Source organism: Lontra canadensis, unplaced genomic scaffold, assembly GCF_010015895.1.
Source record: "Lontra canadensis isolate GAN:19392208 unplaced genomic scaffold, GSC_riverotter_1.0 scaffold248, whole genome shotgun sequence".
Lineage (NCBI taxonomy): Eukaryota > Metazoa > Chordata > Mammalia > Carnivora > Mustelidae > Lontra > Lontra canadensis.
The window spans coordinates 321751-334829 of NW_022631242.1; the positions used below are offsets into that span (position 1 = coordinate 321751).

A 13079-nucleotide genomic window follows, 5' to 3' on the forward strand; every position below is an offset into this window, starting at 1 on the left:
TAGGACTCTTCAGAAAATGGTGACCAGATAGCGTATGTACACTGGTGGAGCTTAGGCTGTGGGCGTCGTCCTGCACCAAGGCAGCAGCTGTTACTTTATTGATGTGTATGTTTCTTCTACGTTGTTCCTAAGAGAATATCCATTCTCTGTGACTCATAAATCTTTGTCCCTCATGATGAACATTTCAGCTATGGAGGCAGTAACTGTTTTTGGTTTTGTTTTGTTTTTTTTTGCTTATTTGATGTATTTGACAAGTATAGAATATCATGGTGATGATCTTAAGTTACAACTACTGTTTTGCCCTAATTTGAAATATAATTCATGCCAAAAACCGAATTGAATAGTAAAAATGTGTGATATTACGAACTAGCTACGTAACAGATAGTTTTGAGTAAAGAAAGGTAAAAAATAATATATCCTTGTTTAGTTTACGTTGATGTTAGGTATAAGTAATCATCATGAACTGTCTTCAGTTATCTCATGAGAAGATAGCTTGTTTTGCTTTCTTTTAAACAAAGTACACAGCATTAACTTCCATAACTATATCCAAGTAAGACCCACTTCTAGACATTTACATTCAACTTTGCGAAGGGCAGAGATACTGTATTTTCTCTTCATTTTCCACCTTCATTCCAGTGTTAGAAGGAACTAAATAGCTTTCATCTCAAGCATAATGCAATTTTCAGTATTCATGGGAAAGTTAAAAGTACTGTAAATATTTAGATAGGTGCTACCATGCCAGTATAAGTACCAAAAGGGATGTGTTGAGTAGAATAATACTTGTTTTAAAACTTTTCGAAGTTCTTACTGTTTGATTATTGAAAACTAGATGTGCTGTGCAGTCTTATTTTTTTATTTTTCTTTTTTAAATACAGTCTTATTTGATACAGAATACACTGAGTCTGATGTTGAGAATGGCTTGACCAGGGCCACATAACCAGCCGCAGGGAAGTTCTAGGAAGACTTTCCTAGAGCTCATTCCATTCTTCCTCATTCTCTCTAATTATCGCTGTGGCCCTCAGCAGCTTCCAGCAGATACAGACCTAACCCCTTGCCTGGGGGTTGTGTCCTACGCCCTAGGAAAGCCAGTGTTTGCACCAGCAGTAGCACTTTGTGTGGGAGTTGTTACAGGCATACATTTCAGGCCCACTCCGGAGCAAGAATATACTTTATCAGTCAGGTGATGACCCAGATCATTTAGTGCCTGGTTTGGGGCCTCTATTACTTCATTTAGTACTTCTACTAATGAGGACATTTTCATTTAAAAGCTTATTTTCAGTTCTTCATGTTATGGAGTTAAAAATGCTAGTGAGTTTTCCATTTTCCACAATAAATAATTATATAACTTTTGAACATAAAAAGATGTTAACTCATTTTTAATGTTTCTTCCTTTTAGTTGAGTTTTTACAAAAATAAACTGCCATTCTTTTTTTGCTTTAAACAAATAGATTTATTGCAGTTGGGAGTAAGTTGCACCCTGTGAAACTCAGAGAGATTGTTGGCATTGAGTGGGAAGGCCATCAGAGCTGTTGACTCTTAGCTGTGTGTATATGTAGGAAGCATCTCAGAATATTGAAAAACTTGGCTGAGTAAAGATTTCCTACTATTTTATGAGAAGGGTTTTTTTTTCTGTTGATTTTGCATTGTCTGTAAGTTACAATATTATGCCCTTTTATAACACAATGTCATTTAAAACTAGAGCATATTACCTTAGTTTCCTGATATGTCTGGGGGGGAAAATGGTCTACTTGCTGCTTAAAAGCAAAACAGAGTAAGACAAAAAAAAAAAGGTAGAAAAAATTGTGGTTTCTTTACAATACAAATTTGGTTTCTTTTAGTTATGGTAACAGGGTAAGGGGTGCTAGTTTAGATGTCAAGAGATCTTTCTGGTCTTGGTTCAGCCAGTAGCTGACATTATGTCCTTGGGCAGATTACTTCATCTCTCTTTTTGGAGCTTGGTAGCTTTATTCGTTGAACCAGGAAGTTGACGTTTCCTGTTCTAAAATGTTATGATTCTATTTATGAGTTTCTCTTTAATATGGCATAGTTACTTAAGTGATGTTTCATGTACTTAGATGAATTTCTTTTAATTTTAGATATGATGAATGGATTAAAGCGGATAAAATAGTAAGACCTGCTGATAAAAACGTGCCAAAGATAAAACATCGGAAGAAAATAAAGGTAAGTGGTTATTTTGCTAAAAGTGCTTTTTTTGCTACATCATAGCTGTTAAAGAACTTTTCCTCTAAAATATGCATTTTGTGTGTGTGTGTGTGTGTGTGTGTGTGTGTGTGTGTTAGTGTTGGTAGAGATAGCAATACTCAAGAGCAGTGAATTTACCAAATGCTAGATCTGGGTATAGTTAGTATTGTCAGCTTATGGAAAGGTCTTTTGGAAACAGTACTGTACTTAGTGATCTTTGAGGCTTGTTTTAATCCTAGCTTTATGTAATCCCACCCAGCCGGGTTTCGCTTACTTATTTCCATCCTTTTTGCCCCTCTCATTTCCAGCTAGGAGCCATAAAATAGTGTGACCGGGAGCCTGGCTTTTAGTCTAATGCCTGTAAACTATTCAGGGGAAGAAAAGGAGGGGGTATCTGAAAGCAGAGGAGAGCTAGTGGCCCCAGATCATGCAAGCTTCCCCCAGAGCAACTGTTCTTTTCTCACTGTAAAATTGGGTCTGTTCTTCAAGTTTCGGTGTAGCAACCCAGGCGCTACAATTAGGGTTTCTCAAACCCCTTTCATCTCCACTTTTGGTCTTTACTGTGAAGTATGGAAATCAGAATATATAGTATTATCTTTAGCTTCTGGAAGGGTTGTGTGCAAGTGGTGTTAAAAAAGCCCATTTCCACAGACAAAGCAAGTTTTAGGAGGGAGTATTTCTCAGGTAGAGGAGGAGGTAGGGATGGGAGAAGTGGTATTAGAATATTGATTCTGGGGGCTCCTGGTTGGCTCAGTGGGTTAGGCCTCTGCCTTTGGCCTAGGTCATGATCTCAGGGTCCTGGGATCGAGGCCCGCATCGGGCTCTCTGCTCAGCAGGGAGCCTGCTTCCCCCTCTCTCTCTACCTGCCTCTCTGCCTACTTGTGATCTCTGTCAAATAAATAAATAAAATCTTTGGAAAAAAAAAATCATTCCTTAGGGAGTTTTTTCCTAAATATTTATTCTCGGTTCATTTCTTGCCCCCTCCCAGGGCGTATATTACAATTCCTGGTCATTAGGGAAGAATCATGTGAATTTTGGAAAAGCTTTCTAGATAATACTCTGATATTACACACCCCTCCCTCACTCTGTCTCATCTGTCTTCTGATAGCCATTGAAAGCCATATTTGAATTCCGAATGGGGTGGACCTTTTCTACCCTAAGAATACAGGATACATTATGGTCTCTGGAATAAAATAATGAAGTAGTGAAAAGGCTAGCAACAGGAGAAAAAATGGAGCAGCACTAATTACTGAAAGGTTGTGTCATTTACCTGCACATCAGGCTTTTCATTGCATTCTGAGAATTAAGCCCAGATGTCTTGAGTGGCTCTCACAGTTGAGCACCTATCACAGTCACCTGGAGGACTTGTTGGAACTCCGATGGCTTGGCTCCATCTCCAGCATTTTTTTTTTAAAGATTTTATTTATTTACTTGAAGAGATCACAAGTAGGCAGAGAGGCAGGCAGAGAGGGAGGAGGAAGCAGGCCCCCTGCTGAGCAGAGAGCCCAGTGTGGGCCTCAATCCCAGGACCCTGAGATCATGACCTGAGCCAAAGGCAGAGGCTTTAACCCACTGAGCCACCCAGGTGCCCCCATCCCCAGCATTTTTGATTCACTAGATCTGAGGTTGGTTCCGGGAGTTTGCATTTCTAACACATTCCAGTAAGATACTCATGGTGTGGGTCCAGGGACCACACTTGGAGAACTATTACCCCGAAACATCTGTAATATGTCATGAATTATCTTCTCTGCATCCAGAATGATGATACTGATGTGCCGTTTTTGGGAGAAGTGTGAAAGTAGTCCCTGAGATTCCGTAGTCTGTCTCTGTGGTGGGACATCAGAGTTGTCTATTGCTCCGTCACGCTCTGCAGCATCATTTAGGAAGCTTGTCTCAGTGATTTTTCCTATACATTATTTTCAAAACAAATTCAAAAAGCAGGCTCCAGGAAGTATTTTAGTTTGCCTCTCCTCATTTTAGTTGTAAACGGACAGTTTTTTTCGACATGAGGGAGGAAGGTTGCCTTGTGACTTCACTTTTTAAGAGATCATTTGTTTAGAGTTATTCCCAGTGTCAGCTAACTGAAGATGTTTGGAATTTTGTCATTCCCAACCAACATTTTATATTGAAAATGTTACAAGTTTTGAAACTACCAGGTTGAAATTTTTTTTTTTTTAGTGAATATTTAAGCCTTTTGGGTTTTAATTTTGAAGAATTTATAATGTCAGTTATTACCAGTATGTGGTTTGTTAGTCTGAATTGCTTATGGGATCACTAATTTACCTCCACTATTAAAATTTAAATATTAGACAAAAACGTTTTATTTATTCTATAGTATTTGTTTAAAACTTTGGAAAAACATTTTTGGCTGTTTGTGAGGAGCTTCTTATGTTCTTTACTCTTGTATTATTTAATAATATGTAATAACAACTTTGAATTTAAAATGAGTGTTAACATTGCTACTAATAAATGCTTCATGATAAATTTTGGCTAACATGAGATACTTTTTTTTCTTAACCTAGAATAAATTAGACAAAGAAAAAGACAAAGATGAAAAATACTCTCCTAAGAGCTGTAAACTTCGGCGCTTGTCAAAACCGCCTTTCCAGACGAATCCGTCTCCGGAAATGGTATCCAAACTGGATCTCACCGATGCCAAAAACTCTGATACAGCTCATATTAAATCCATAGAAATTACTTCTATCCTTAATGGACTTCAAGGTAAACATAACAAATGTCCTGTTGCACGCAACTCTATGTTTTTAGTTGTTACAAGTCAAATTCTATAAAGCCAATTCATTGTTTTTTAATTGCACCATAATTTTGTTTTTTGTTGTTACTTGAAATAAAATCAGCCATTGATTGATTGGAAATATTTCTATCAGTAGTAGACCTAAAGGTGTCATTAAATTTTATTTACGATTGGGACGCCTGGGTGGCTCAGTTGGTTAAGCGGCTGCCTTCGGCTCAGGTCATGATCCCAGAGTCCTGGGATCGAGTCCCACATCGGGCTCCTTGCTCAGCAGGGAGCCTGCTTCTCCCTCTGCCTCTGCCTGCCACTCTATCTGCCTGTGCTCACTCTCGCTCTCTCTCTCTCTCTCTCTCTGACAAATAAATAAAATCTTAAAAAAAAAAAAAAATTTTTTTAATTTACGATTTATTATTCACCCTACCGTACTGTACTGTGGGTTTTTCAGGTACTGTCCTTCTCCATTGCCAGGTAAAAGCATGGTTTGTCTTATGCAATATTAGACTATATAGTTATATTGAATTTTTTTATAAAGAATACCAAACTTTGCTTATCTTGATTACATCTATTCTGATCTTTTTTATGATGGCATTATTGCTTAATACTTAAGGCAGAATGAAGTATAACTATCAAATAATAAAAATGAGGAAGACTGGAGAGGGGATTTAATCAATTTGACTATCAGGGAAAGGGGGAAATATGACCTATTAAATGAAGTACGTTTCTTCATAAAAATATTTGGCATTTCTCATGACTTAAGAATTTGGATTTTTACACATTTGGAGTATGACAAATTGTTTTATGTCTCTTAGTTTAGATGGTTATTTACATGAACCAGTTTTATAATGCTATAAATATTCTTAAGTTCAGTCTGTAATTTTCTCATGTATCAGATACACAGATAGTATATAAAAATGTATACATATATATGTAATTTAAAGAATAATATAAATATGATCATTGGTATGTCTACCATAGTGATGAACAAACAGTATTTATTTAAAAGAATTTTGCATTTCTATCCCAGAAGTAATTAATGTCCTGACTTTTAAAAAATTTTTTTACAAAGATTTTATTTATTTGAGCAAGTGGGTGAGAGAGAGTGAGAAGAGAGAGTGAGCGCAAGCAAGGGGAGAGGCAAAGGGAGAGGGAGGAGCAGACTCTTTGCTGAGCAGGGAGCCCAATGTGGGCCTCGATCCCAGGAGCCCAGCATCATGACCCAAGTTGAAGGCGGATGCTTACCCAGCTGAGCCACCCAGGCACCCCTAATATCCTGGTTTATCATTCCTTTATTTTTCTATAGAACTAAACATATATGTGTGTGTGTGTGTGTGTGTGTGTGTGTGTGTGTGTGTGTGTATTTAACATACATTTCTGAAGAGCATATTGTTGAGTTTTTTTTAAACTGAGTAGCAAGCATAAGCCTTGCTGTGTGAGAAAAGGCGCTTTTGCACTTAGATGAAAGCTGCCTGAGAATGTTACCTGAATAGAGTCTGTAGGCCGTATTCTTACTTCATATTCAGCTTCTCTGAGAGTTTGCAAAATCATCTCTAAGGAAATTCAGTGGGGCAAGGTCGTAGAGGCATTCTGGGATACATTGAGGCCCTCCATGATCTGAAAATTTGATGTAATTGTAGTGGATCATGAGCAGGAATATGGGAGTAGGAAGCTGCTCTGTATTTTGTGATTTTAGGCCTACCGAAGCCTCTTACATCTTACCTTACAACTCTAGCTTTCAGGTGCAGGTCAGAGCAAAATGTTTCTGCTGGGTAGTCAGCTTTCGACATTCCTTTTGACTGTGTGGGGGGCAAGCTAAACCTATTTAAACTCCTTTCGACCATGTGGGGCTTGATCCCGTCGTAGTGATAGTAGTCCTTCACACTACACTGCTAGAATGGACTGGTTTCCTCCCGCATCTGGTATATGGGTATCTTCCCAGGGAGATCCCATTCTACAGGTCACTCACTCTTCAGAGTACTCCTTGGGATCGTTTTGTTTTGGCATCTCATATCTTTTAACCCTCCTTGAGCATACTCTCATTATTTTGGAACATACTCTCTAGTAACTTTTCAAGAACAAGTGGGTGAGAAGGAAGGTAAGTTTTGAGAGACATGTAAGTCTAAGAAAATCTGTTTTGTGCATGGTTTAGTTGGGTTGAATGTTTTTCCTTCAGTATTTTATTGGTATTGTCTTTTTTTCTTCTAATGTTGTTTCTGTGAAGTCCAGAACTCTTCCAATTACTCATTCTTTCTGTGTGACTTGTTTTATTTGTTTTGTTTTTGTTTCTCGCTTTTTGCTTTTTCTTATCTTTGGAATCTTGAATCTCTGTTTCTAATGTCCTAGAATTTCACAGTGATTATGGCTTATATGGATGTATTTTTATCCACTATCTTGTGTTCTTGCTAGGCTCTTTTCATTCTAGAGACTTGTGCCTTTCTGTTCCACATTCTTTTCTTGAATTATTTTGTTGATTATTTCCTCTTCTGCATTTACTGGTCGTGTCCGCATGTGTGTGTGGTTTTTTTCTTGGCTAGTCATTATATCAATATTGTACTTTCTGTAGTATATTCTATTATGTTTCTCTTTCTGGGGGTGGGCTATTATTAATTATTTTATATTTTTCTTTGATTCCTTTTTTTTTTTTTTTAAAGATGTATTTATTTGAGAGAAGAGTGTGTGTGCGAGTACACGATCAGGGGGAGGGGCAGTGCGAGAGGGAGATGGGCAGACTCCCTGTTGAGTTGGGAGTCTGATGCAGGGCTCGATCCCAGGACCCTGAGATCTGTACCTCAGCTGAAATCAAGAGTTGGACGCTTAACTGACTGAGCCACCCAGGTGCCTGTTTTCTCTGACTTAGAAATTTTCTCAACTTCATCTTATGATCCTTTTATTGACTATTAATTCACTGCTATAATGCTTAGTGACAGCTGTAGTGCTTTTAATTTTTAGGAGCTCTTTATTTTCTACATGGTCTCGTACCATTTCTGTTCTTTTAAGATGGGTACAACATTTTATCTTTCTGTCTTTGCCCTTTCCAAAGAATATTGTTTGTGTTTGTTCTTCTTTTGCATGGGTACTTACTTCCAATTTGTTTTTTCCTGCTTTATTGTTTTGATCTCTTCCTTATGAAGGACTTTTTCCTTGGCTGTCTTCTCCCGATTAGGAATCTTGAGCACATGGTTGGGACAGGTCAACTTTGAGTTTCACTGTAGGGTATTCTGGAGAGGATTTTTTTGGAGAGGACTACTGTCAGATCTTTAGGTCTTTTTCTTAAACTAGTTGCATTCTAAAGAGAGGAGACTTCTAGTCTAGACTGGAGGGTAAGAGAATGGCTATCCAGTTGAGGAATAAGAAAGGGAGGAGGGGAAATTCTTAGCTTTTTTTCTTTTTTTTTAAGTAGACTCCACACCTAGCATGGAGCCCAACACGGGGCATGAACTTATGACCCTGAGGTCAAGACCTGAGCTAAGATCAAGAGTTGGACACTTAACCAACTGGGCTACCCAGGGGCGCCTTAGCATTTTTAGCTCCCTGACTTCACTGACTTCAGCATCACACCTGTACCTATGCCTTCAATAGTTCTTGGCATTGCCTAGGCCAGGAACTCTGTCTTACCATCTTCAGAGAATAAACTTCCAGAAGAGAAGTTACCTAGCAAGCGGCAGTGGGAGTGAGGATCTAGGAATGTAAATACTTTTTCTCTCAAAAATTTTATTTATTTATTTGAGAGGGAGAGAGAGAGTGAGCCAGAGAGAGAGAGAGAGAGCACACAAGCCAGGGGGAGGGCAGAGGCAGAGGGAGAAGCAGACTCCTGCTGAGCAGGGAGCTTGACCATGTGGGGCGTGATCCCAGGACCCCAGGATCATAACCTGAGCTGAAGCTAGAGACTTAACTGACTGAGCCACCCAGGCACCCCTAAATACTTTTCAGATAATGTTCACCTAATGCTTCTTATTTTTGGCTGCTTCCTCCAGTTTTCATTTTCATAGGTACCTGGTATAGTTAGTTATCCCTGAGTCTCTGGCAGACTGGTTTTATTCTCAGCCCCATTCACTGCTGACTTGAGAAAAGGGTTGTCTTTCTTGGGTCTGTTTACTCTCATTCATCTGCTTTTTGACTTGCACATTCTGTTGCTGTTCTCATTGTCCCCATTTTTGTTGCTATATTATTTCAGAAATAGTGTTAACATACCATATATATGATATGTGTGTGTAATGTATAATTGTTCATATATTAATATGTTATTATATATTATAATAAATATATATCCCCAAATAACACATATATACGATATGATATTTTATCATTGACACTACAAACCCCACCTTTTGGGGCAGGGCTCTGTATAGTATAATTGATAAATCTTTCTGTATAAGCACATTCATACTATGGAATAGCTGCATCATAATTTGTTTAATTAGCTCTTGATAGGGCACCTGGGTGGCCCAGTAGGGTAAGCATCTGCCTTCAGCCCAGGTCATGTTCCTGGGGTCCTGGGCTCAAGTCCCACATCCATCTCCTTGCTCAGCGGCGAGTCTCCTTCTCCCTCTTCTTCTGCTCCTCCCCACTGCTCATGCTTGCTCTCTCTCAAATAAAATCTTTTAAAAAAGTTTTTGATAAAGATATTTAGATTATTTCGATTATTTTTCCTATTGTGCATAATTCAACAGTGAGCATCACATTGGCATATTTGTAACATTTCAGATACTCTTTTCTTCATATTTTCCCTTTTCTGTGGTAAATTCTAGTTTATCTTAGATTTGGCCATAGCTCAAGTTCAAGACATTTCAGATTCTTTCCAATTAAAAAATGATTGTTGCTGTGAATGCGTGTGTAGATGTAGATGTAGATGTATATTTATTTATTTATTTTATTTTTTAAAAAAGATTTTATTTATTTATTTGACAGAGATCACAAGTAGGCAGAGAGAGAGAGAGAGAGAGAGAGGAGGAAGCTCCCTGCTGAGCAGAGAGCCTGATGCGGGGCTTGATCCCAGGACCCTGGGATCATGACCTGAGCCGAAGGCAGAGGCTTTAACCCACTGAGCCACCCAGGCACCCCTAGATATATATTTAAAGAAAATAATGTGAGGGGCACCTGGGTGCCTTGTCATTTAAGCATTCTGCCTTCAGCTCAGGTCATGATCCCAAGGTCCTGGGATGGAACCCTCGATCAGGTTCCCTGCTTGGATTGGAGTCTGCTTTTCCCTCTGCCCCTTACCCTGTGCTCTCCCTCTCTCCCTCTTTCAAATAAATGAATAAAATTTTTTTAAAAAATGTGAGACCACCCAAAAGTGTAGAATGCAGACAGCTAGGAGTCTTTCGCCTTGGTGTGAAATGGGCTGGGAACAGAACAAGAGAGTGGGTGATGGTTGAAATTCTGTGGAGAAATTGAATGTCTCTAAAGAGTACTCTTTTTTTTTTTTTTTAAGTTTTATTTATTTATTTGACAGACAGAAATGACAAATAGGCAGAGAGGCAGGCAGAGAGAGAGGGGGTAGCAGACTCTCTGCTGAGGAGAGAGCCCGACATGGGGCTCTATCCCAGGATCCTGAGAACATGACCTGAGCTGAAGGCAGAGGCTTAACCCACTGAGCCACCCAGGTGCCCCTCTAGAGAGTACTCTTCCACGTTTTAGTACCAGAGATCCCCTAAGTAAACTAGATCCCTGATGAATCACCAAATGGACAGTTTTTCCGTTAATAAACTCTACCAACACAGTCAAGTTTTAGTAGGTCATCCTTCAGTGTGAGTAATCAAGGAAAGCTCCAGCATAAAAGATTGAAACTAAAACAGAAGAAATGACCCTTGAGGAGAGAGATAATGAAGGTAACAAACATAAACTATTAAATTATCTCTGGTTATTATTAATCTCAGAGAACCCATAAACATCTATAAAACAAGAACAGTATACTGTGAAAAGGGAACAAAGAAGAAGAAAAACTTGGAAATAAAAATTGAAACTATACTTCAATAAAGCATAGTTTAAAGTTGAGGAAAACTTGCAGAAAGTATAAGGAAGCAGTGATGGAAATGTTAGGAGATGAGTGATATCGAGTATTATTCTAGGAATAGTGAAATTAGAGGGGAAGAAATTAACAACCACACACACCACTGTTGTTAGAGTATACTTACATGTTTATATCTTTGTTTTTTTATAATGGGGAGAGAGACACTAGCATTACTGCTAGAATCGGTCAGCCTGAGGAATCAAGAAGCCACAGAAACAGCATGTCTGGTTAAGTGTAACTATAAAAAGCAATTGGATCTTGGAAAACTGAACAAGAAAAAAACTCAGGGTTTTCTTATGAACTGTCTCACAACTATATTATTGATTTGTTGCTTTATACCTCATATCTTAGTGAATATTTATTATTATACATATTATATATTATATATCATGCTTATTCTTATGTTCGCTCTCTCGTTAGTGAGTGCTCTATATATACAGTGGTGTAGTCTCCCCACCCCTGTATAAATATTAATCACTAGGGTCATTCTGGAATAATCCTTGGGTGGGTGTAGAAATTACTGAGTAACTAAAAGAAGAAAAATCTGGAGAACTGACTGGAATATTTATTTTTATTTTTTGATGATTTTATTCGTTTATTTGAGAAAATGTGTGTGTGTGAGAGAGAGAGCACCAGCTGGCAGGGTGGGGGTGACATGAGGGAGAGGAAGAAGGGGAAAAGCAGACTCCCCGATGAGCAGTGAGCCAAATGTGGGGCTCAATTCCCAGGATAATGACCTGACCCTGAACTGAAGACAGATGCTTAACCGACTGTACCACCCAGGTACCCCAGGACATTGAATCTTTACATTGAAAGAGCCCATCAGACACCTGAAAAATCAGTGAAGAAGGAGCCATGCCCCAGTGCATTATTATGAAATTTTAAAACACCAGGAATAAAAATCACCACTAAAGATGAAAAGACAAATGACAGTAGAGTTTTTAACACTTACAAGCAAAGTACTTTCAAAATTTTGAAGGGAAGAAATTTTCAACTTGGAGTTCCATACCTGGTTAAACTATCCATAAAACAATGAAGTTTGAGGGTTAGGATGTATTTAGACATGTAGACAAAGAATATCTCCTCTGTGCCTTTTTCAGGAAAGTACTAGATGATGTGCTCCAACATATATGAGAAGAAACCAAGAAGGGGGAAGGAAGATGGGCATTTCACTTAACAATGGGTCTCTGTCAAGAGAAAGCAATGAAGGGAATTCCTAGGATGATGGCTGTTAGAGCAGACCCAGAGAGCCAGCTAGATGGAGTAGAAAGTCTGGCCTTTAGGACAGAAAAATTTGCTGAATAAGGGAACTGGATGGAGTGCTTGACTTTACGGAGCAGTTGAAATAAATGTGAAAAGGTGCACCTGGGTGGCTCAGTTAGTTGAGCATCTGCCTTTGGCTCGGTTCATGAACTCAGGGTCCTGGAATCGAGCCCTGTGTCAGGCTCCCTGCCCAATGGGGAGTCTGCTTCTCCCTCTCCCCCTCCCCTTCCGCTCCTGCTGTCTCGCTGCTTAGTAAATCTTTAAAAAAAGAGAAATAAATGTGAAAGGCCTACAAAAGGAAGACATAACATAGAAAAAAGGACTTTTGGAAACTTGGAAAAATAAATGGCTCTATGAGAAAGGAAGTTTATTAAGTGTGCTACTTCTGCAGTGAACCACATTTATATACATTACAAATAGCATATTTAATTAACTAAAGATAACTATATATAGAAAGTATGGTGGGAAATGGGAGTAATTTTTTTAAAGAATTTAGTTATTTGACAGAGAGATCACAAGTAGGCGGAGAGGCAGGCAGAGAGAGAAGGGGGGGAAGCAGGCTCCCTACTGAGTAGAGAGCCCAGATGTGGGGCTCGATCCCTGAGATCATGACCTGAGCTAAAGACAGAGGCTTACCCCACTGAGCCACCCAGGCGCCCTGGGAAGTGGGAGTATTAATAAGAATTAATAAGAAAACATCCTCACTGCTCAGTGCAGGCTAAACTTCTAATTAAACAAATAGTTACTGTTACCATCTTTTAATAATATACTATCCGAAAAAATAGAATTGAGACTTTGTAGGCTGAGGGAGAAAGGAAAAGAGCTATTGGTTCTCTAGTGTGAGTGTACATTTGT

The 13079-nt window shown here is 38.8% G+C and overlaps 1 protein-coding gene across 1 annotated transcript in view; it reads left to right on the plus strand.

Annotated features, from left to right (window-relative positions):
- Window positions 1-13079, plus strand: part of LOC116862486 (AT-rich interactive domain-containing protein 4B) — a 141191-nt gene that overhangs the window by 111515 nt on the left and 16597 nt on the right. The window contains exons 18-19 of the mRNA XM_032849790.1: window positions 2097-2181; window positions 4725-4923. Coding sequence (XP_032705681.1) covers window positions 2097-2181; window positions 4725-4923 — 284 coding nt within the window. The remainder of the gene's footprint in view (window positions 1-2096; window positions 2182-4724; window positions 4924-13079) is intronic.